The sequence below is a fragment of the Candoia aspera genome, chromosome 1 (assembly GCF_035149785.1).
Source record: "Candoia aspera isolate rCanAsp1 chromosome 1, rCanAsp1.hap2, whole genome shotgun sequence".
Taxonomy (NCBI): Eukaryota; Metazoa; Chordata; class Lepidosauria; order Squamata; family Boidae; genus Candoia; species Candoia aspera.
The window spans coordinates 286,166,400-286,191,292 of NC_086153.1; the positions used below are offsets into that span (position 1 = coordinate 286,166,400).

Sequence of the window (24,893 nt, forward strand, 5' to 3'; positions counted from 1 at the left end):
TGCCCTCTCTGCATGACCAGGTGGGACAGGCTGATGCAGCGGGGAAGAGGTGGTCCCTCAGGTAACCTGGTCCCATGCCATGTAGGGCTTTAAAGGTGATAACCAACACCTTGAATTGGACCAGGAAGCAAACTGGTATCCAGTGCAGCTCGTGAAGCAAAGGTGTTATATGTGCCCTTCTAGGGGCACCAAAAATAGCCCACACGGCCGCATTCTGGACCAGCTGAAGCTTCTGGATACTCTTCAAGGGTAGCCCCATGTAGAGCGCATTGCAATAGTCTATATGGCAGATAACAAGGGCATGAGTGACTGTCCGAAGGGCCTCCCAATCCAGGAAAGGGCGTAACTGGCACATAACACGAAGCTGTGCAAAGGCCCTTCCAGCCACGGCTGCCACCTGCTCTTCGAGCAGGAGCTGTGAGTCCACGAGGACCCGCAAGTTACGCACCAGGTCTGTCTGGGGCAGTGCAACCCCATCCAGAACCAAAGATGACAAAGTCCCGGATACAGCAGAGCCCTTAACCCACAGCCACTCCGTCTTACCATGGTTCAGCCAAAGCCTGTTGTTCCCCACCCAAACCCCTAGAGCCCCCAGGCACCTGGAAAGGGCAGCTACGGCATCACTTACTTCACCAGGGATGGAGATATACAACTGAGTATCATCAGCATACTGATGATACCTCATCCCATGATGACGGATGATCTTGGCCAGCGGTTTCATGTAGATGTTAAAAAGGAGAGGGGAGAGTACTGATCCCTGCGGCACCCCACAGAGAAGGGGCTGTGGGGCCAACCTCTCCTCCCCTAATACCACCGACTGGGACCGGCCCTGGAGGAAGGAGGTGAAACTGCGCAGAACTACGCCACCCACCTCCAGCTCCCTGAACCTACCCAAAAGGATACCATGGTCGATGGTATCGAAAGCCGCTGAGAGATCAAGAAGAGCAAGGATGGATGCACTACCCCCATCCCGCTCCTGCCAAAGATCATCCATAAGTGCGACCAATGCCGTTTCTGTCCCAAATCCAGGCCTGAAACCTGACTGAAAGGGTTCTAGATAATCCGTTTCCTCCAGAACCCTCTGGAGCTGTAATGCCACCACTTTCTCAACCACCTTCCCCAAAAAGGAGAGGTGGAAGACTGGACGAAAATTATCCAGTACAGTAGGGTCCAGCAATGGTTACTTGAGGAGGGGTTGTATCAGCGCTTCCTTAAAGGCAGTTGGGAACAACCCCTCCCTCAAGGATGTATTGACCATTGCCTGGACCCAGCCACATGTCACCTCCCGAGCTGCCTTCACCATCCAGGAGGGACATGGATCTAGATGACAAGTGGTGGCATTTACTGTTCAGAGGATCCTGTCCACTTCCTCAGGTCCAACAGGATCAAACTGTTCCTAGATAACTTTACTCATTGTTTACTCATTGTAAAAGTATATAGGACTGCAGACCACAATTTTAAGTAAAATAGAATTAAAGATTGAAGAAATAAATGTGAAGCAATTTCCTTGTTTTATTTATTGCCAGAAAATCATTATTTTTCTCTTTCCATGTGTACATTTCTGAAAGCCGGTACCACTAAGGTTGGTTAAGAATCCTAGCAGCATTGATGCACCCTAAAAGAGGCTTTAATCAAATTACAAATTACTCTGTGTTTGTTTGTTTTTCATCCAGGGACATTCATGATCTTCCCAGAAAAGATTTTGGAACCTCCAATAGACTCTTGCCATCCTTATTGATTTATTCTTGAAAGAAGAATCATTTGTCATGATATTTATTGACAAATTAGTGCCTGTGGCTTAAAATATCAGTGATTACCATAGATAGGAGTGGGAAATGGGCATTTTGCTTCATTTTGAAACTGACATCTCTTATTGGATGCTTTATTTCTCTCCAGTAGAGCTGCCACATTATTAAAACTAGACTCTCTGGTCATGGGTCATGGTTGTTGTTTTTCCTCCTGAAACAGGTACAAGAATAAATCAAACTAGTGTTCCAGTGTGCCTTGCATTTTGGCCTTCTATTTATGGTGAAAGCTTCCTTGCCAAGATAAAGGTCAGCTCTTCATCACTAGCCTGCATGCTTCCCAACAGTGATTAGAATGTCATATTAGTTTCTATTCTCAGCATCTTTTGTTTCATAAATCCAGTATTGACTAGAACCAACATTCACTTCTAGCCTTTGCCAGAAATGTGGTTGAAAGCTTTGGGAATCTGAGCTGCTATTTCCCATGGTGAACAAAAAAGCTGATAGTATTGTGCTAAATAGTTATTGATTCTTATGAAAGTTGTGTCACAGATGCCAAACCATGAAATGTAAGCAGAAATAACCTGAGGGCTGAGAGGGGAGACAACCTCTGGCATCTCCAGATAGGGCAAGAGAAATGCCTAGCAAAACTCTGGAGAACTGGTTCCAGTCAATATCAGCTATAATGGTTAGATGGGTCAGTAATTTGACTCAACATTAAGCATATCTGTTTCTTTGCTTAATCATTTGCCCTAATCTGTCTCACAAGTATTACTGCATTCTGTGCCTGACTGCCACTTACTCTCCTACTCTGCTAAAGAAACATTTAAAAAGTGTTCCCAGGAGATTTAGATGTTTATCACTGATGGAGTCCTATATTCCACAGACTTTAAATATGATGTTCTACCCACATTGTATCTTCATGCAAGCCCAACCATAAACATACAAAGTTGTGGCTTAAGAAATCAACGCTAGTTCCCCGGACTCCTTGTAGGGCATATAACTAACTCTTGACTAGCTTGTGAGGCTTTTTTTTTTCATTCCAGGTATGTTCTGTCAAAAAAACCATGATGGTTTAACTATGGGGTATCTGATTTCTTCCACAGTCTTTGCCAGATGTTGATGCAGCTGTATTAGAAGATGTCTGTTCTACCTAGTAATCTTCTGTTTGGCCCCCAAGCATATTTAATGAGCATATTTGGATGCCGTAGTTTATCATGCCTTTAGTACTGATTATTTCTCCACTGTTTAGGGAATGTATATGAACAGTACAGTCATGTATACCATTTCTCACAGGTGACTGGGATGAAATTTCTCTCATTTTGTTTTTCACATAAGTCACCAGATACAGCAATAACAACTTCTAATAATTACTGAACTGGTTGTGGGATTAAACCAGTGACTTAAGAATGGGTTGCTGTGTATTCCAGAGGCAAACCCCAGAGCTATCTCTTACCCTCTTCCAGGCAGCCGTGATTAAAATGTTCTGAGAAGTCAACACTGGATCAATAGAAATGATCTACAATGAACAAATCATATACTTAGTGTGCTCAGTGTGGTGATGGCTGCCTTTGTCACTGAATGTGGCTTATAGTCTTGGTGAAGACTCAATTTAATCTCTAAATCTAGAGTTTTAATCTTACTATAATGCATTGGCAAAATCATGAATATGAAATGCAGAATATGAAAGGCTCATAGCCTGCTTCTAATACTGTTGTTGACAAGTTGTCATTTAGGTTCATGACAGCTTTTTTTTTTTGGCAAGTCAGATATTCACTTTATTTATTATGCTTTTTATTTATATCCTACCTTTTCGATTAGAGAGCAATAAAACACATAATGAAATGGTTCTTCTCTTTTTGGAAACCCACAGAGTTTAACAAGAAGAATAAAACCATTCCATAATGTGTTCAACAAAACAGAAATCAAAATGGGCTCTATAATGCTTATTTTCAGGGGCACCACTAAAGAGACTTCAATGCCTATCAGTAATTATCGGGCATGTCTGAGAAGCATAACCAATGTCATCTTCAAAAGAATTTGGCATCCATTCTGAGATCTTGTGTATTCCTCTCTAAACTGCTATCCTTACATATCTTTAAAGGAGGCATATGATGCCATTCCCAATGTATGATCGATCAGTCTACCAATGTATGATCCTTCCTCCATTCAAAACATTTCCTTTCCTTTTTTCTTTTTCAAATCTTTGCAACACTATTTAGTCAGTTTTCCACATTCCAATAGCTTTCCCACCATGTTTCTTTATCATTCACAGTGAAATTCTAGAGGCTAGAGTAAGATCAAATGTATATTGTAGCACTGCCTTCAAATGGGCTTTGATATGTAACTTTCTAAAAATATCATTTGCTGGAAGAATTAGGAGACTGGGATTACAGAAGCTGCAAAAGGAAATTTATTTATTTCTTCCCCTACTGATATCCTAAGGAAAACTTTAGCTAAATGGGGCATTATGTCCCAGAGAAAATTCTTACTTTGGAGGACAGAACTTTCTTCATAACCATAAAAATGGTAAGAAATTGTCCTCCATGTATCTTGGAATCTTTTTAACGAACACTTATCCCAGCTGATACTCTTTAAAAACCAGAAACCTGCAACAAATGTCATGTGCAGTTGCCTCAACGGCTCTGAGCCAGAAATTCTGTTTTTCTTCTGAAAATGGGTCACATATAAGAAGAATGAGACAATAATCTGAGAATTTATATTGTGTTTTCTTGAGTGTTCAAAGTACTTTGCATACATTATCTTGAATGCTCAAAGTACTTTGCATATATTATCTTAGTAATCATCCAAACCACTCTGGAAAATATACCAGTATTATTATGCTGTATTGCACTTGAGACAACGAAGTAGACAGAATAGCTTGTTTAAGACCAGTTGGTTAGTTTATTACTGAACTGAATATGAACCTGGGATTTCAGTGCAGACTTTAGACATACACTATAATAATTTCCATGTATTAGATAAGGATTTTTTTTCTATATTTAATTAAAAACATGATGCCGTCAGTCAAATAACATGAAGGTAGCCATACATAATTAAAAATAACCCAATACATAAAATGGTGAAATGAACAAGACAATTAAAACAACCAAAAAGGCATTCCACTCAACTGGACCCAAACATTTGGGGGTAATCCAGGTTGCCACCATTTTCTAATGGCAAGCAGAATTGCGGCCTGTCATATATGTGGTGGGGGGATGTTCTTGGCATCCTGTGCTAGCCTTAAGTTAGTCTTGTTAACAGCATCTCTGTAAATGTGGGCTACCTGTATATAGCTACCTGTATGCCAGGAATTTTCAGCTTTGAAACTACTTGGCCAAGAGTATAATGAAACCTAGCAAATGTTAAATTTATTACTTTTTTTAAAACCATCCTGGGATATTATATCACATAATAGGCACTGTTAGAGCAGAGTCCATGTGTAGCCACTAAAGGACATATTTGCTTCAGTGTGTCTCATGGCAGCTACGTCTGGGGGAAAAAAGGAAAGAAAGTGAATTCAACACTTAGGAGGGGTACCAGATTGATGGCCCTACCTTAGAGTAAAAACAGTGATTTATAGGGGGCACAAAAGAAGCTTTCTAAACATTGCTCTAGCAAAGTTCCCAGCTCTCATCTAAAAGCTTTACTTCCCACCTTTCAGATTTTGCAAATTGTCTTAGGTGATCTCAGTACTAGCCAAGGTTGGGACTGTGTACAATTATCAATAGTTACACATCTGTCAACAGCAATGGTTTGTGGCTCCTCTACCTGTGTGGCTCAAGATGATACAACTATACTGCAGCATGGGCATGCACACGTTCATTGGAGAAAAAAAAAATCTGCATTGCAGCACTGCATAATTAATTCCAGGCATAAACCAACACAATGAGGCATCTGTGACAATGTATACATAGCAGGATATGATAGAACATATAGCATTTGAGAAAATTGGAGTAAAATCTATGTTCAGTGGAATTCAAGATAAATGCAGTACAGTATGTCTAAGGTGAATTAAACAGATAATGAGGATGCCTCACTAAGTATATTGTGGTTGACATGTAAAGGAGAATGCATTGCAAACTATTGGTTCATGTCTGTGCTACACCATTTATACGACATCATTTGGGGGGCAGCATGTGGATCATTCTTTTGTCACAACAGAAATGTGTGAAAGCTCATTAATTGAGGGACAGATACAATGCACCTATGATCTATTTCATTTGGATAAGTTTGGTGACTTTTAGATCCGATTTATTGCACAAGGATACCTATTAAAGAGATACATTTTTCACAAGAATCATGGGGAGACAGCCGTTTTCTGCACCAACTCTATCCCAGACGATCCCACCTTTTTAAAAAAAAAAACTTTCAAATTATAGAACTCTCTGAAAACACATCCTCTACAATGATGGCTGCTGTTCCTAAGTGGTATGATACAAATTTTGGATATCCAAAAAGAGAAGGAGTTGTTCCTGAGTTGTTTCTGATTTAGTCAGAACCGAGTCATTGTGGAAAGAAGGGCTGGTGTGTTCCCACTCCTTTTGCTTTGAATTACAGGGTTTAGTGTGCACAAATCCTGTAGAGTCCACAAAGCTCTAATTAACACCCACAGTGAAATATCTTTTGTTAAACTGGTCATTAAGCACACTTTTAACTTTGCTGTAGAAAAAAAACATGCTAGCCTCTGATGAAGGGATATACTGCCAATGCTGACAGGCCCATAATTGAACTAACTCTAAATATAACGTATGTGCCTTTACCTTTTTTTTTTCCTCCAGGCCTTGAAAAATATATTAATAATTAACTATATACTTTGCTTTAAGAGAAATTCAAGAGAGTTTCACTCCCTGAATAAATGACTTGACTCTCAGAAAGCTTCATACTATATGTATTGGCTTCATCTTTGCTTGTTATAGTGCCCTTTGCCTCTTGCTCACCTCTCATAGAAACTTGCCTGCCAGGTAAGATTAGCTTCGCAGAGATGCCCTCTGGGGGCATCTCTCCATTAGAATTAGGTGAGTGGCAACTAGAGGAAAAACAATACCTCCCCACAAGAGATTTCCATTCACCGTTGTTGTAGCTTAGATGCCAACAGCGTCTTGATGTCAAGCTTGTAATGTTTATAATATGGTGATAAAATGATTGAATGTCTTTGTTGCCCCCAGAATGGAGCAGGCAAAGAGCATTTCTCAGTGGCCTGGCCTGGCCTGGCCTGGCCTCCCTGGTTTCAGCAGTACAGCTCTGGTTTTTGAAACTATGCCAGTGCGAACGGGGTGGGTGGGAATCATCTTATAGCCCTTCACACTGAATACAAAAATGAAAGACATTTTTCTTCTCTAACTTAGCACCATTCTACATCACCGCATGAGTTATTAGGATTGGCTGCAGTTTGGTCAGTTCTCTGTGTATCTTGTTCATGTTGGCCAGGTTATATGAACAGTTTTGACTGGATAAAGTTCAGCTAGCCTATATATATATTATTGGCCAGAGCTTGCCAGCTGATTGTAAGGAATTCATGCACATTATGCATAGCCTTTAATAAGCTTAATTTTTGTCCGATAAAAATAGTTTTATTAAGTGTGACCCACGAAGATTCCAAGAAATTTTCAAGTGATCTGCATTTTTTTAAAGAAAATTATTACTGTTGTTATAGAAGACAGGCAAAGCTGTGAACAGAATGCAGATTCTGCAGAAAAAGCAAGAATGTGAAGTTTCTCTTCCTACCCAAGAGTAGGAAGATGCTGTCTTTATTTCTAAAAAAAGTTAATGATTGGTGTAGAAAATGCAAAGAGAAGGTTGAAAGAATGTCTCTTACGTGTCATGACTCATTTTATTTATTTATTTATTTATTGGATTTCTACCCACTGCAATCTTAGATTCTTGGCGGTTTACAAATAAGATAAAACAATACATTGAAAACTAAAGCAAGAAAATATAACCAAAGAACATAAAACATATAAACCCAAATATAAACCCAAATAATCTGTCATTGCAACCCAAATGCCCTCTGGAAGAGCTTTGTCTTCAGCTTCTTCTGGAAGATAGCCAAGGGAGCAGCTAATCTCATCTCAAGTGGAATGCCACTTCAGAGGACCAGGGTTGCCACTGAAAAACAGTACCCTTGAATGTCAGCTTCCTTAGTATCCAGAAATGGAGAAAATCAGCTGTTTATTCCAATACAACAGCAACAGTCATCCCAGTTTTATTTATTTATATATCAAATTTAGTCACTGCCCATCTCACTCACAGAGCGATTCTGGGCGGTTCCAGTGGAAAGATGCAGTCCTGTGGGTAACCTTGTGCCAAGCCATAAAGGACTTTATAGGTGAACACCAGAACTTTAAATTGCACCCAGAAGCCAACAGGCAACCAGTGCAGGACCTGCAATATGGGTGTCACATGCTCCCAATAGCCTGTGACAACCTGGGTTGCTGCAATTTGAACCAGCTGAAACTTCTGGATGGTTTGTAAAAATAGTCTCCAGTAGAGCATGTTGCAGTTGTCTCCACTTGCACTATCATTTTCCAAATTGCTTCTTGTTGTCTCTATGAACCTTAAGTATTATTTTTTCCAAATTCCTGGCATAATTGTGAACACATATCTCTATTCCCTCTGCCCAGCACATCTGTTCATTCATTTATTCATTCTTTCTTTATCCTGCCTTTCTGCACAAATGTCCAAGACTACAGCTGAAATATAGAATATCAGAAGGTTAAAAACCTATCTTAAATTTAATACTAAAATTAAACTAAAAATAAACTAATCAAGTATCTGTATTGATTTTCTAAAAGCAAGGAGAGAGTTGGGGCAGATGCAGCTCCTGAAGACAGCATTCTGTAGTCTAGGGAAATGACAGGAGAAGTCTCTGTTTGCCAACCTAGACACATAGACCCAGAAGAGGGAAGCACCTTGAGAAGGGTCTCTCCTGAAGTTCTTAATGGTAGAAGAGCTGCCTCAGTCAGATCCTAATCCTTTTCTCATAGCCTTCTCTTAACCTAATTCCTTCTTTCTTCAAATTCTCAGTCTCCTATTTGTCTTCTGTTATGCTTTCCGAGTTCTCTAATAAGACCCCTCATTTCTGGGCCAAACAATATAATTTATTTAAAATTGGGATGGCAGCAGTTAAAAGTGAGCTGAGTCTAGGCAATCGTAGAGTTTATGTCTTTCTCCAGTTTTACAATAGAATCCACACATGCAGGAGGATACAGTACAGATGCCCAGTTGATCTTCCTCCCCTGTGTTGCTGACCCCTCCATTCTAAGCCCCCTCCTTCCTCCTGGAGAGTATACAGCTCACCTTCTGCTTCCCAATGCACCCACACACCCAAACCCATAGATATAACACAAGGGGAGAGCAGAAGCATGAACACTTGTGTAGCACAGATGCACCCACTCTGGTTATACCCCTTCACACATAGAGGCAGCTGTCAAACTCTTGACCTCTGCCTCAGACTGAAAGTAACCTTTGCCAAGCACAATTCTCATAGTCTCTTTAGCAAGGTCTATTAACAAGAAAGAGGTAGCCTATAACAGTTCCAGGCACTGAACTATTTTCCTGACATGCTGCCAATATATCCCTAGCATACATTAGGATGGAGTCTTCATTTTTTTTCTTTTTCTACCTTTCTGCGAACCAGTAAACCAGCAGGTTTCTTCACTGTTGAAGGAGCTTGCAGGTGGCTTTATATAAAAGTCTCCTGAAACTTTATTAGTCTGGAACCTGAGCATCACAGCAATGCATAATCACTCACCCACACTGCCTGATTAATCCCTGGGAAAAAGCTACACACACAGATGTGTCCTGTGGTCAGTGCTGGTAAACAGATTGGAAAGAATTCCAGAAGGCCTGCTCTCTCTTTTTCCATTTACAGTGCCTTCGGTATGCAGTGGCTGTATGGCTCAAAGCTGGTCAGTTCCACTCCTTTGAGGCACCATTTCTATGACTGCTTGAGCATCATAGTATAATGATACGTTGGTATCTGAAAGAATCACCTCTAAAACATTTTACTTAGTATCAGCCTATTTTATTACTAACAATCATTATTTCTTCATTTATATCCCATTTTTTAAAATGCAAATCCTCTTAAGGTATATTCAGGTAAAATGAAAATACAGTAATGAAATCAGAAGGCAATATATAATATGCTAGTATTCTTATTACAGTTCAGGTGGAGCAGCTATGAAGTCAATTTCATCTGCTTCTCTTATACTCTAATGTGTAGTCATGAAGTGCAGACTTAGATGTAGATCCCAGCTTCCCTGATGTGAATGAAATGGTTCATGTTCACAGAGCAGAATTTTCCTGTGTCCTGCTTCTCTCAGCAGCCTTCTGAAAATCTCTTAACAGTTAAGGGACCCCTTAAAAATAGTGTGGAATATGGTGTGAGTGATTGAAATAAAGGAAAGGAGTGCGAAATAAACTTGCTTCCACAAATATAGGCAGAGTCTTGGTCCGTGCCATGGAGCTGAGCTGCTTTTGCACTGCAAACTCCCTCAGATCTGAAAGTAAGTTTGAATACAAATGGACATTTAGAGGATTGCACTGTTAAAACCTTTTTACTCTGAAACAGTTAATGTAGAGACAAATCTTTTGGCTTCCTTAAACAATTCAACTTCCAGAGAGAGAGATCTGGTTTCATTGTCCTGATATACTGCAAAAGAATAGTTAATTTTCCAGAATATACTCTCCTTCCTGCTATTGTTATTAACCACTAAGTCAATTAGGTGCTTTGTTTTGTTTTTTTCTTTAAAGGGCCCCAAGCCTTCCTCAGGTTTCACGTTTTCACTGCATAGCTGATCATTTAGGGAACAGGCTTGTTCCAGACAGCTTTAATTAAACTGTACTGCAAAACCAGATATAGATCAATGGAAATGATCCATAACAAGGGGCTAATCGTGTATTTAGCAGTGTTCAGTCCAGTTCAATCACCTTCTCTTGTTTCTGTGGCTTTACTTTCTTGTGGCAAAGGCTGAATGTGTGCGTGGTTGTGGGTTTTTTTCCCCTTTAATCCATCCCATTAGAGGCCATGTGCTTGGGCTTCAAGGGAGACAAGACCTGTCTGCAATCTGCCAGGGATTTAGAAACATCAATAATATGTGAACAGTCGTGTTGGTACTGGTCGAAGGGTTAAGTGCTCAGCGCACCAGGGGCACCTCTTTTGGGACTGGGACTCTTAGTTGACTGTTAGGAACTTGATCCACTGTGAAGCTTCCCTTTAAAGCACATGCAGCAATGAAGCTTTATTAGCTTTGGGATTTAAAGACACGTGCTAAATGATACTACAGTATATTTGATTTAAGTGCAGAGGATGTATCAGAGAAAGGAGCATAGTGATACCATGTGGGGAAAAAAGCCACATATTCTATCAACAGTCGTGCTTTCTCACTGCAACAATTAAATATCTTCTTCCTCAGCTAAGGGTATAGTTGCAACTAGTCCTCAGGCAGGAGCATTAGGTATGTTTGCCACCTGAGCTGACCAAATATATATTTTAAAAGGCGGAATAAAAATGTTATTATTGCTGTTATTGTTGTTATTGCTCTGCTCTGTCTGGGAAATAAGAGTCTTATTCCTAAAGTATGTATAGGTTTTATATAAATTTGTGCACACTCTGGCTAACAATCTGATCAAGTCAAATACGTTCATTGATTTTCCTTTCAAGTATGGAACACTCAGTGCAGCTCCTTTTGTGATTTAATAGACAATTGCAAAGTTTAAAATTTAAAAGCTACATTGCCTACCACAAAATGTCACGTTGAATGGTTCATTCTCTTTGATAGCTGTTCTCTTTGAAAATAAGATGTGTTATCATTTTTATCCTGTGATTTTGTTATTTGCTTCATTATATGTTTAAGAAACCTTCTTAAATAATTTGAGGAAAATAGCAGTCCTTTAGAAAATTTGATGTGTATAACACATGTTAGTGAATAGCTCCCATCCAGTAACAGTTATGGCCAAGATCCAGTGAAAATATATAGTGAAAGTACAAGGGATTTCACTGAAGTGAAGGCAATTTTTGCTAAATGTGGCCTTTCTGCCTCATAATCATTTGACAAATATATAAGAATTGTAAGTGCAGGTACATTTCCAGTTACCTCATTGTTGCAATACCGCTTAGTTAATGAGAATATTGATGGAATACATAAAATGAGTAGTTGCTTTGAACATGGAACATGAAGTCCTTTTGACCTCTGTGGTGAATATTGATCTTGGGTCTAGCTTTGTCAATATTCACCTCTGCCATCAACCATTTCCATCTGTTAACAGCTTTCTAGCATTGTGACATCTGCATGGGAAGACATTGGGCAATGATCTGACTGCCCTATTTTTTACAAAGACAAAATCAGTGTGAGGATTCTGCACAAATTGTTCACAACCTATAATAATGGGAGAAAATAATCTTTTTGCCTTTTGAATCCAGTGGTACTTACTTCAAAGTAGACCTTTCTTGATAGCATTGTGGAAAACAGGAGAGGAAAATGTTTGAATGTTGTCTCTTCTTTTTAACTTAAGGCTGCTTAAATTTACAGTCTTATAAGACACTGGTCTTATAAGCACTCTGAGAGTGACATGTAGCCCGAAGTAGTCAATCTCTGCCCCCCAAGTCCCATTTTTGCCACTTCAGGTTCTGTTACTGTGTCCCTGGAAGCCCCTCTGCCTTTGAGATGGGGGAAACACATAGAAAACTAGTGTGCTGTAGTGATTATGCTGTTGACTGGCCCTGGGAAGACCAAATCCATCATCAGCCAAAGACATTCAGTAGGTGACTTTGGACTATTCTTTTTCTCAGCCTAACCTTCCTCACAGGATAGTTGTGATGGAGAAATATGTGAGGAGGGAGCACTCTGTATACTGCCTTGAGCTCCTGAATGAAAAGCAAGATATAAACCTAAGAAAATAAAATAAATACCATAGTGTAAATAATAAATATATATTAACCTAGTTCAAACAAGCTAACAAAGAAAATTCCCAAATGTAGGACATGAATGATATAGCCCTATCCACACTGAGTCACTGCTCCACCTGCTGCATCCTCTTGACTACAAAAGTCATCCACTCCTGCATATACAATAGTTCTTATTTGAGAAAAAGCCTTATTGAACTCAGTGAGGCTTCTGACTAGGTGATGATAGGATTTGCTCTAAAAATACAAAACTAATGCACCATGGATATACAGGTAGTCCTCATTTAGGAACTGCCTTGTACAGTGATCATTAGCAGTTATGACAGTGATGAAAAGTAACTCTGTGACCAGTCCTTGCGTTTATGACCTTCAAAGGTCTGTAAAGCAAAGGAAAGCTGAAGTAAGATTGTAAGCACAGTCACGGTTTCACTTGGTGACCACTTCACTTAACAACTGAGTTGCTGGTCCCAATGTTGGTCGCTAAATGAGGACTACCTAAACAATACAGTATCTCAGCAGAATGCAAACATAATAAATAGTTACATAGTTTAAAGCTACTTTGCTATTCATTGGGATGTTTGAGGAAGACGAAGAAGGTTCTCGGCCTTTTTTTTCTTCTTCTTCAAATGATTCCAAGTTTTGCAAATCACAAGGTTCTCCAGAATTCTCTAATAACTTCCTCTTGATTATGGATATTGCTGTATTGGCTTCATCAATTAGGCACCCTCCCTATATCATTAACTTAATATAAATATATCTAAATATATCTAAATACATCTATCTATCTATCTATCTATCTATCTATCTATCTATCTATATGTATATATGTATGTATGTGTGTGTATGTATGTATGTGTATATATATATATATATATATATTTAGTGCCCATATTATCAGAGAGAAGCTTTTGTTGCTGCTTCATATGAATTAATATTAAGCTAATAAATAGAAACAACAAAATAATGCCTCCCCCCCAAAAAAAACCTACAGTGTCCACAAGATTCCACTTTGTCTCTGTAACAGAATGGACAAGGGAAACACTGTCTTCCATCCTGTCATATGACCTTGAAAACATGCAAAACTCACTTCTAGGTGATCAAATTAGATCAGAAGAGAATCAGATGAGAGACAGTCACATAGAGGGGGAAAGTTGAAGTAGACTAAGAAGCTGGCAGGAGGGAGTTGTAGAAAAGATTTGGAGAGAAAGAGAAAGAAGGATAACAGCTAGTAAGAAAAAAAAAAGTTGGAATTAGGGAGTCTCAGGCTGCTGTAGAGAGGCATGGTCCAATATGACTCAGAACCACTGAAGAGGAATTGGCAAAGGGTCTCTGTGTAAGGACAATGTCACTTGCGGGACCTATTATAGAGAGTCAGGGAAATGACCTTGACAGAAATATGCAAGAACCTTTACCTAGGCAAAAGGGGCTGAAACATTATTTAAGTCCTGAGAAGCATAACAGTATTCATAAGCAACTTAGCCAGGGTATAAGGAGAGTAGGTAAAGGCTTGCAAGATTGATATCTACATACGTAGACCAGACCAGAAAAGCAACTCAACACTCAAAGGCTACTGGAGTTGGGCAGCTAATACATTTAAATAAATAGATAAATAAAGAATAATATCTCCACAGGAAGAGAAGAACTATACTTTATTGAGATAGGCTATAATAACAGAATCTTGCAAGCCTGATTGTAATTATAGAAGAGGTTTGGAAGTAAAGAGAAGAAGAGGATAATGAAGTGCAGCAAGGTGGATGGACTCAGTTTCAGTGGCGATGGGTGCTCTCTTGGAAGACTTGAAAGACTAGTTAGGGACACATCATCAATAGAGAAAATCTATGTGGTCGCTAGGAGTCAACACTGACTTGATGGTACATAATCGTTTATTTATGCATTAATGACAACTGAACTGAGTTCTAGCTGCAGTTTATTTTATTTTACTGAAATTATTGAAAAGTATATCCCATTCTCTAAACACTGATCAGGGCATTTCCATAGAAATCAACTTAATAATCAAGTTCTAAGGCGAACAAATCATATATGACATTACAAACTTCCATGTCTTCAGATTACAATCTGAAACATCTGCAGAAAAACAAAAATTTTGATTATCATTTTCTTTCTTTGCATTCTGCCTGTCAGAGGGCAGAAGCAAGAGCAGAGGACAATAGCCTACCTCAGTGTTTCTCAGCCTCAGCAACTTTAAGATGTGTGGACTTCAGCTGGCTGGGGAATTCTGGGAGCTAAAATCCACACATCTTAAAGTTGCTGAGGCTGAGAAACACTGGCCTACCTGACTATTGTTCCCCAACCATTTACATTCAGAGGCAGCAAATAACCCCACAATTGGGAATATCTAGGAACAGCTCAAGACCCAGAGGTAGACCCAACAGCATGAGCCAGCCTCCTAGATCCTGAACTACTAAGCTTATTTTCATAAACAACTATCTTGTCACCATTTATTACATGAGTTTACTTACATGCTTTCTGGACTTATGCCGGTCTAATCAGAACCAGGTCTCACTGAATTGGATGGGTTGTATTCATGGATAAAGCTGCAGTCTTAGTTAATTGAAATTCTGTTGTGGGGGTTAATGTATTGAGTAGGAAACACAACTTAAAATCAAGCATCCCAGCTTCTGTATTTTAACAGTATATTCTTGTTCCACAGTTACGGCATAACCATTGGCTGAATTTTAATCAGGTTATTTTTCATTTCTGTCAGGAAATTTTGTTCCTTTATAATATGTTAATTTTTTATAATAGTGATATGTTGAAAGCTTGAATGAATAGCGAAGTATCATCACATCTCTTTCTTTATATTACAGGACTCCAAGGATGCCTTGAAGAACAAATGGGCAAAAAAGCACCAGTTTTAATTATGGTACCTGTAGTGGATTTGCCAGGAAACAAAATTATTCACATAGCATCTTGGCTCAGCCAGTAGCGAAGGATCTATTATTTCAGCGTATATTCCATCATGAACAAGAAAATATCAATAACAGAGTTATTGATGAAGTTATTACTAAGCACGCTATGTATTATCCAATATTAATAAGCACATTTAAACCTGGAATATTTGTCAACTATTAATTCTTTTTCCTACCTGTCTTCTGACAGAGAATTCAGAAATAATGTCCATAATTCCAAAATCCTCTAGAATTCTTGTATTTTTCATATTAAAATCAGAATTGTGCTTCATTGCTTTAATGTGGTTTTCACTCATCAGATGAAGTTTTTGGAAGTGTCTTATTTCCTTATATATTGCAGTAATTTAGGGGCAAAAGCTCAACATGTTTCCAATACGTAGCTGAAAATTATATTCGTTTAGTAATTCCATGAAATATATGCAAAGTGTTTTCTTAAAATGAAGTTCACCTTCCATTTAATGAATCAAATATAAGTGAATTGTGGCTTAAGCCATCATTATCTTTTGGCACTTACAGTGAATTATCCTGGGCAGGATTCTATGTATTTGTTTCAAAGAGACCGTCTCTCTTGTTTTTTAATTAACTTCTGCAAATGTTTGCCAAATTAAAGACTTATTTTGTAATTTTTGGAACTGGGCTTCAAAGTATGCTTTATTAAACTTTCTGTTCTATAGGTACCCTTTCCTCATGCATACTTGGGTTACACTTCTGTCTGGAAGAGCTTTGCAAATAAATACAGCTTGGCTCCTACCAAAACCTGTTTTAATATGATGTGGCTTAGACATGTATAAAGAGTTTGGCCTTTCCTACCACATGTCTCTTTGTAAAAAGAAAATATGTCCCTTTTCAAAGCAGATTAAACCATTAGTTAGAATCATTTGTTGAAGGAGAAGTTTGGAGGCTGCTTAAAATAGGGACAAGATAGCCTTAGTTATTAATGAATTAATAAAAAGAAGATCAGACAAATGACAACAGCAGGTACAGCAACCAGCCTTAGAATTGGGAATGATGATACTGAAGTGGTAGATAGTTTCTGTTTTTTAGGATTGACTATCAACAGTAAATGGACCAGCAGTAAATAAATACACTACAGAGTAGTATTTAGTAAGGCAACAATGAAGACTTTTGGAAAGTTATTCAGATGCCATGATATAGCTATACCTACAAAGACTGGAATCATGCAAACAGTGGTTTTCTCTGTCACACTCTATGGAAGCAAAAGTTGGACTTTGAAAAAGCAGGATAGAAAGCATATTGATGCTTTTGAATTTTTTGATTTTTTTTTTTTAATCTGGAGAGCCAGTTTGGTCTAGTGTTTAAGGCACCAGGCTAGAAACCAGGAGACTATGAGTTCTAGTCCCGCCTTAGCCATGGAAGCCGGCTGGGTGTCCTGTTCAGACTATGAGGCGGCCAGACAAACTCTTTATTTAAAACAACTATTTACAACAGTTGAGTCCTCGTGAATAAATAAAGCAAAGCAATTCCAATCAAGACCACCAATGATGAACAGACAAGGCTGTAAGATCTGACTGTGGCAGAACAGCAAGGCAGAATTCAGGTAACTCTCTGATCGAAGCTGTCAGACCTGGTGAAGCTAGAGTGCATGGCAAGGCAGAAGCTGGAGGCAAGGTTCCCTGAACTGGCACACAGATAGGACTGGGCTGACACATGGAGGCTAGGCGAGACTGGACTGGAACCTCTAGGCAAGGATTGGCTCTGGAGGCTAAGCTGGGCTAGACTGGAGAGTCTAGGCAAAGCTGAGATCTGGAAGCAAGGCTGAACTGGACTGGAGAGTCCAGGCAAGGCTTGAATCTGGGAGCACACCTGGATCGAGCTTTACAGGAAGGACTTGAAGAATCAAGACTGAGAAGTGACTCAGCAGAGCGGGAGAAATTGCAGTCGCTGATTGGACAAACTCCAGAGGGAGATTTGAAACCTCCAATCAGTGCTTGAGAGAGGAGAGCAGAGAAGCGCACAAAAGAGAAAGAAGCCCGATTGGCTGCTAAAGGAAAATGGTGCGAGAAGGAGAATAAAAAGGCAGGCACACCAGGAGCAAGCTGCCAGAGACAACTGATCCTTCGAGCTCAGAGCACCTGTGGAAGAGTCCTTACCAGCATCAGAAGCCTTGCCTGTAGCCAGCATGGAACCAGAGCCAGCGCCTTCTGCCATCATGGACTTGCTTCCTGTACCAGTTGCTCCAGTCAAGCCTCTCCTTGCCTTCCCTGCTCAGCACAGCCTTGCATCCAGCTCCAAGCCTCACCGCATCATTTCAGCATTATCCAGGTGTTCCTCCAGATCTCAGCCTTGCCTAGACGCTTCAGTCCAGCCCAGCCCAGCCTTGTCTCCAGATTCAAGCCTTGCTTAGACGCTCCAGTCCAGTCCAGCTTTGTCTTCAGATCCGAGCCTTGCCTAGATGCTCCAGTCCAGTCCAGTCTTGCCTCCAGAGCTGAGCCTTGCTGGTATGCTCCAGTCTAGTCTGACCTTGTCTCCAGATCTGAGCCTTGCCTAGACCCTCCAGCCCAGTCCAGTCTTGTCTCCAGAACCAAGCCTTGCCTAGATACCTCAGCCCAGTCTTGTCTAGCCTCCATTTACCAGCCTGATCCAGCCTGTGTGCCAGGGCGCAAATCTGAGTGTCCAGACTCTCCTCTGCCATGCACTCTAGCTCCTTCCAGTCTTGCAGCTTCAATCAGAGGATTGGCCAAGTTCTGCCTTGCTGTCTTGCCACGGTCTGACCCTGCAGTGTTGTCTGAGTGTCCCTTGCCATCTGGGTGGCCTTGATTGTTTATACAGTCTAATCTATTGCAAGAACTTTTGCTATTGTAAATAGTTAATTCAGTAAAGAATTTGATTAGTCATTCTGCCTGGCCATCTCATAGTCTGAACAGGACTACTATAGCCAGTCTAAATAAAAGTAGTAGTCAGTGTTCCAGGGAGTGTATTTCTTCATCTGGTCTTCCTTGTAGGGGTAACAGTGGGCTCCAATCAACATGAAGTTTGCCCACATCCTCAGGCTACACAAACAAGTACGGGCATGTGAGAGAAACATTTTAATCCAGTAAAGGCCTAGAGGAGACTAAGGTTTGCATACGGTGTCATCTTTCTGGAGCCCTCAAGCCAATAAGGCCAGTTAGTTAGGGCAATCCTCCTTCCAGAGCTAGAATCAGTTTTTCTGATAGACAGCTAAGCAGAAGAGATTTCTCAGGGATGGTGGAAATGGAGATGTAGGTAGAATCCCCTCTTCATTTAAGACTACTGGAACATACCACTAAAGTAGAATGTGACATTTATCAAGCTGCTTCCAACTTTCTCAAGCCATGACATCCAAATAATTAATATGAGTGATTTTACATGTAAGGGTGTCAGTCAGTGTTACAATATTGGGCTGCTATTATATGTATGGATGTACCATATGTATGTATGCAGTACGTAGATAAATTTGGATATGGCAAAAATGGGGTTCTTTGCAAACCTGTAGGTGTTGTCTACTATTTAAGTTTCAGTCTCTTCTAAGAATTTTTATTGTACACTAGTATGTTCTACTGGTTCAGAAGTAATAAACAGTCAATGCAATAGTCCAAGAAGATAACAGACGTGTTAGACTACAAGCCTATTGTAATGAATGCCTATTCTAAAACACTATCAGACTCATGAGCAGGAGTTCAGAGATATCTGATTTATTAAAGAATAGTATGCAGGATCACAAGGAAAGCTGAGAATGATAAAAGCGCGCCAAATGCAAACTAAAAACCCTTGGTGCAAATGAGATCCCTCCCCCCGTAGAATCTTCTCAAGTTCACAATCCCAGGTGCTCCTAACAGCTTCTGATGGTCTGTGGGAGAAGTCCTTGAACAGAGAACATAACCCAAAGACATTCCATTGTAATGAACACAGATACAGAGCTTGGTACAAGGTTTCACAGCAGCTCCCTCCCAAACAGAAACGTGTGTCACCGCCATGGCATGTGAAACGTTACGATGTACAGTGTACATTGAAACAGTGAACATGACATACTGCCCCCCAAAAGAAAGAAAACACTAAGCAGCAGGCTTCAAAGGGTAAGCCAAGTGGAAATGGCAAACTAAATCAGGAGCATTAACGTGGCGAGCAGAAACCCATTCAGGATGAGGAAAGTGTTTCCATCAGACCAAATACTGGAGGGTGCCTCGAAGCTTGCAAGAATCAACAACCTCCTTGACCTCAAAGTGCTGTTGGCCGTCAATCATGATCGGAGCAGGAGCAGGAGGTTGGGGATGCCAGCGGGAGGAGTGGTGGACAGGCTTGAGCAAGCTGCAATGGAAAACAGGGTGCAAGCGTTTCAAATTGTGAGGCAGGTCCAATTTAACAGTAACTGGATTGATAAGACCAACAATAGGGGAAGGACCAATGAACTTGGGAGCAAGTTTTTTAGAGGGTTGTGGTGACTTGATAAATTTGGTAGATAGATACACCTGATCCCCAATCTTGAAGTTGTGTTGCAAGGAACGATGCTTATCGGCTTGAAACTTGTAAGCAGCCTGGGCGTCAGCCAAAGCCTGTTGAATCACTGGCCAGGAATCAGCCAGCTTAACAGCCCAGTCAGAGGCAGAACATGTTTGGGAAGGGGGTTGTGGCAGTTCAGGGATGGGAGCAAAGTCGTGACCAGAAACCACACAAAAGGGGGTTTGCCCGGTACTTTGATGGACAGCATTGTTGTAAGCCACTTCAGCAAAAGGCAGTAACTCCACCCAATTGTCCTGATGGTAGTTAATGTATGCTCTAAGAAATTGTTCAAGAGTGGAGTTTAAAATCTCAATAGATCCATCAGTCTCAGGATGGGAAGAAGTGGACAGCACTTGTTTGGTGCCAATCAATTTTAAAAATGATTTCCAAAACTGGGAAGTAAACTGTGTCCCACGGTCGCTGACCAAACGGGAGGGGCTACCGTGGAGACGGTAGATGTGGATGAGAAATAGGCGCACCAATTGCGAGGCTGACGGGATGGATGCACATGGAATGAAATGTGCCTGTTTGGAGAAAAAATCTTTTACAACCCAAATGACAGTTTTCTTCTGACTGGGAGGAAGATCCACAATAAAATCCATAGAAATCTCATCCCAGGGACGGGAGGGGCTGGCCACAGGCTGTAGAAGCCCCTGTGGTTTCCCCACCCCCCCCTTACGTTTTGACATTGCAGGACAGGAAGCCACATAGTCTTTTACATTGCGTCTCAAGGTAGGCCACCAGAATTGATGACAAACCAAATGTAACGTTTTAACAAAACCAAAATGCCCAGCAAGTTTATCATCATGGGAACGCTGTAAAATGTCAGGTCTTAAAGTTTCGGGTACATAAAGGCGGTGTTGCACCCATGCCAGACCGTTTTCAAAAGAAACAGTGTCTTTATTAGCTAGCAACCAAGTGTCAGATTTCAGCGCCTGGAGAAAGTCTTTCTGTAACTGGCAAGGAGGTAAACGTGCCAAAGCATTGGCCAGAAAGTTTTTCTTTCCCAGAATAAATTTTAACTGGAAGTTAAAGTGACTGAAAAATTGAGCCCAGCATATTTGTTTAGGACTGAGATGCTGGGGGGTGTGGAGGGCTTCCAAATTCCTGTGATCGGTCCAAACCTCGAAAGGGCATATGGCACCTTCCAGGAGGTGACGCCAGGCTTCCAAAGCGGCTTTTACAGCAAACGCCTCCTTTTCCCAAACATGCCACTGGCGTTCAGTTTCAGAAAATTTTCTGGACAGATATATGCAGGGTTTTAAGTGATTTGCTGAATCTCTCTGTAACAATATAGCCCCACCTGAGGAGTCAGAAGCATCAACTTGGACCACAAAGGGGCGTTCAGGATCAGGGTGCTGTAGAATAGGCTCAGCAGTGAAGAGGGTTTTTAACTTCTCAAATGCTGCCTGGCATTCAGGCATCCAATTCAGCACTGCCCCAGGGTTTTTTACTTTGCGTGTCTCCCCCAAACCCTTGGTACGGAGTAAATCAGTGAGGGGCAAAGCAATCTCAGCGAACCCCTGGATAAATCGGTGATAGTAATTACTGAACCCGAGGAAACTTTGCAATTGCCTCCAGGTGCGGGGACGTTCCCAACTTAAAATCGCCTGAATTTTTGCAGGGTCCATTTCAATGCCCTTGTCAGACACCCTATAGCCCAGATAGTCAAGTTGGATTTTGTGAAACTCACATTTGGAAAGTTTGGCATAGAGTTTGGCATCTCTAAGCTTGCTTAACACCTGTTTGAGGAGGCGTTCGTGTTCTTCCTCAGTTTCAGTGTAAATGAGAACATCATCTAAATAAACCAGGACCCCTTTAAACAAATGATCATGTAATACTTCATTAATCAATTGCATGAAGATTCCAGGCACCCCTGCCAACCCAAAAGGGAGGACTTTGTACTGAAATGAACCCAGTGGGCAATTAAAAGCGGTTTTCCACTCATATCCAGCTCATATGCGGATGCGGAAATAGGCTTCACAAAGATCGAGCTTGGAGAAAATCTTGCCCTTAGACAAGTGAGCTAACATGTCCATCATGAGCGGAAGAGGGTACTTGTTGCAAATTGAGATGGAATTTAACCCTCAATAGTCCGTACAGAGTCGAAGCGTGCCATCTTTCTTTTCCCAGAATAGTACAGGGGCCCCAACTGGGGAATTTGCAGGTTCAATAAACCCCCTTGACAGATTATTGTCAATAAAGTCCCATAATGCCTCAAGCTCCTTCTGAGTCATTGGATAAATTTTTGGCTTGGGCAATTGAGCATTGGGAACCAACTCTATTGCACAGTCGGTTTTCCGATGGGGGGGGGGGTAGCTGATCTGCTTCCATTTCCCAAAAAACATCTGCAAAGTCTTGGTATCGATTGTGCAAGACTTCTAAATGTGCCAAGTTAGGGCGCGGTATGGCGATCGCAGCCCTTCGAACCCCTGCACATGCAGCTCTCTCCGCTGTAGGAGCTTGGTAAAACCCATGTTTAAAAGTCACAGTTCTGTGTTCCCAGTTTATATAGGGGCTTCGATAGGTCAACCAGCGGATCCCCAGAATTACCAAGGGATTACCAACAGGTGCTACTACGAATTTTAAAGCCTCATGGTGGCTGCCCATTTGCATTGTGACAGTTCCAGTGAAATGGGTTGCCGCCCCCCCCCCACCGTTGAACCATCCAACTGTGTGAAGATCAAAGGCTGCTGGAGGAGGAAGCTAGGCAGGTCCAAAGCAGCAACCAGATCAGGGTGAATTAGACACCTGGAACACCCAGAGTCAAATAAAGCCCAGACCTCTATAGTTTTTGTGCGGGAGCCCAATTTCACTTTTACTGCTAAAGTGGGACAGTTAGCACTCACCATAGGATCCTTGCGCCCATCCTCCTCCACCTGCCTGCAGGCGCTCTTCATGGCAGGTGGCTGGCATTTCCCGCTGGCTCCTTAGAGTCATCTTCAGCCTCTCCCAAGAAGTAGAATACTTCCTCAGCATTGGTTGCACCCTTGGCTGCTGTCATCCACCACGAGGGGGGGGCAAACAGCTGCTCGATGCCCTTTCTTTCCTCATCGGAGACACTGACCCCTCGCATAGTGCTGATCTCTCTCCTCTTCCCAGGCTCTATAGCCTGGCTGGGCAGCAGTTGCAGCACTTCGGGGTCCCCTCATGGTGGCAGGTGGTTTTTCAGGTCATCTGGTTTGCATGAAGGTATACTGGGCATGCTCAGCCTTGCCAGCCAGACAGATCCATTCATACAATGACTCTGGGTCATCCCTACACAACGCCCACCGTAGGACGTCCTGGTTGAGTCCCTCTTTAAACCATTCTATTAAGGTTGACTGAGACCAGTTGGGGATTTTCTCAGCTAAAGCCTTAAACTCCAGGGCATAATCAGCTACAGACAGTTGGCCCTGTGTAAGATCCTTCAGCACCTTCTTAGCTCTTGCCTTGGCCAGAGGATCCTCAAAATGCAGCTTTAACGCCCACATGAAGTCCTCAAAATACTCAAGTTCAGGGGGCTCAGCCTCACTTAATTGAACATACCAGTCAGCCGCTCGACCCTTCAACTTGGTGGCAATGGCAGTTATCTTAGCCTCTTCAGAAGGGAAGTATGCTCCAAACTGCCTCATGTAACTTTTAGCATTGGTTAGAAAGAAAGATAACTTGGTTGGATCCCCATCAAACTTGACAGAAAAGTCTCTCATCCCCACTCCGGTTGGAGCAGAATCGGCGACTGCTTGAGTGGTTGGGCCCCAAGTTATAGTAGCTCTCCCTCTTCAGGGTGGGGACACTGGTGGTCGAGCTCTGCGGGGTGGAGATTCATCCCGGAGCCGTCTCCGGCCCCGCTCTGCCAGTGGTCTGGTTGGGAGGATGGGGGATGGTTGCGTGAAGCTGGGATCTCCTTTGCGCCTCTCCTGCCCCCCCAATGACAGAGACGGGTTTCTTAATATGTACTCCATCGATTCTATTTTGGCCTCCAGCACTCTTAGCTTTTCAGGGGGTTGAGATTCCTCCCTCCCTCCTCATTAGGCTGTCTCTCTGTTGATACCGTGGTAGATTCTATGTCTGGAGTCAGTGGGAACCGATACTTCCAGGACGCCTGGGATGTCCCTGGCTGGGGTTCTCCCATTTCATCCCAGGTGATCAACTCTGCAGGTGATTCTCTGGGTGCCAGTTGCTCTGGTTCTCCCCCATCGTCAGATTCCTCCACCTCAGGTCTGGAACTCGATTTCTGCCAGAAATCTGAAGGTTCTGGGGTGAGGCTCAGTTCTCCGCTCTTGACCATCGACTCGGGCATCAAGCTAGCCGGCTCCTCAAGTCCCCCGGTTGTGAGCTTGGACTCGGCCATCGGTAACTATTTTCCCTCACAAGAAACTAATCTTGGTAGGAGCTAACGGTACAACTTTGGTGATTCTCAGCTTTATGTAATGGTTGCATATTCTAAAACACTATCAGATTCATGAGCAGGAATTCAAAGATATCTGATTTATTAAAGAATAGTATGCAGGATCACAAAGAAAGCTGAGAATGATAAAAGTGCACCAAATGCAAACTAAAAACCCTCGGTGCAAATGAGATCCCTCCCCCCATAGAATCTTCTCACGTTCACAATCCCAGGTGCTCCTAACGGCTTCTGATGGTCTGCGGGAAAAGTCCTTGAACAGAGAACATAACCCAAACACATTCCATTGTAAGGAACACAGATACAGAGCTTGGCACAAGATTTCAAAGCAGCTGCCTCCCAAACAGAAACCCGCGTCAGCGCCATGGCATGTGAAATGTTACGATGTACAGTATACATTGAAACAGTGAACATGACACCTATACACACTTCCCTGCAAGTGAGTC

The 24,893-nt window shown here is 41.6% G+C and overlaps 1 protein-coding gene across 1 annotated transcript in view; it reads left to right on the plus strand.

The window, feature by feature from the left end:
• DPH6 (diphthamine biosynthesis 6) overlaps window positions 1–16,252 on the plus strand; it is a 232,972-nt gene extending 216,720 nt beyond the window's left edge. Inside the window, exon 15 of the mRNA XM_063290002.1 lies at window positions 15,480–16,252. Coding sequence (XP_063146072.1) covers window positions 15,480–15,598 — 119 coding nt within the window. The 3' untranslated portion in view covers window positions 15,599–16,252. The remainder of the gene's footprint in view (window positions 1–15,479) is intronic.
• The last annotated feature ends 8,641 nt before the right edge of the window (window positions 16,253–24,893 follow it).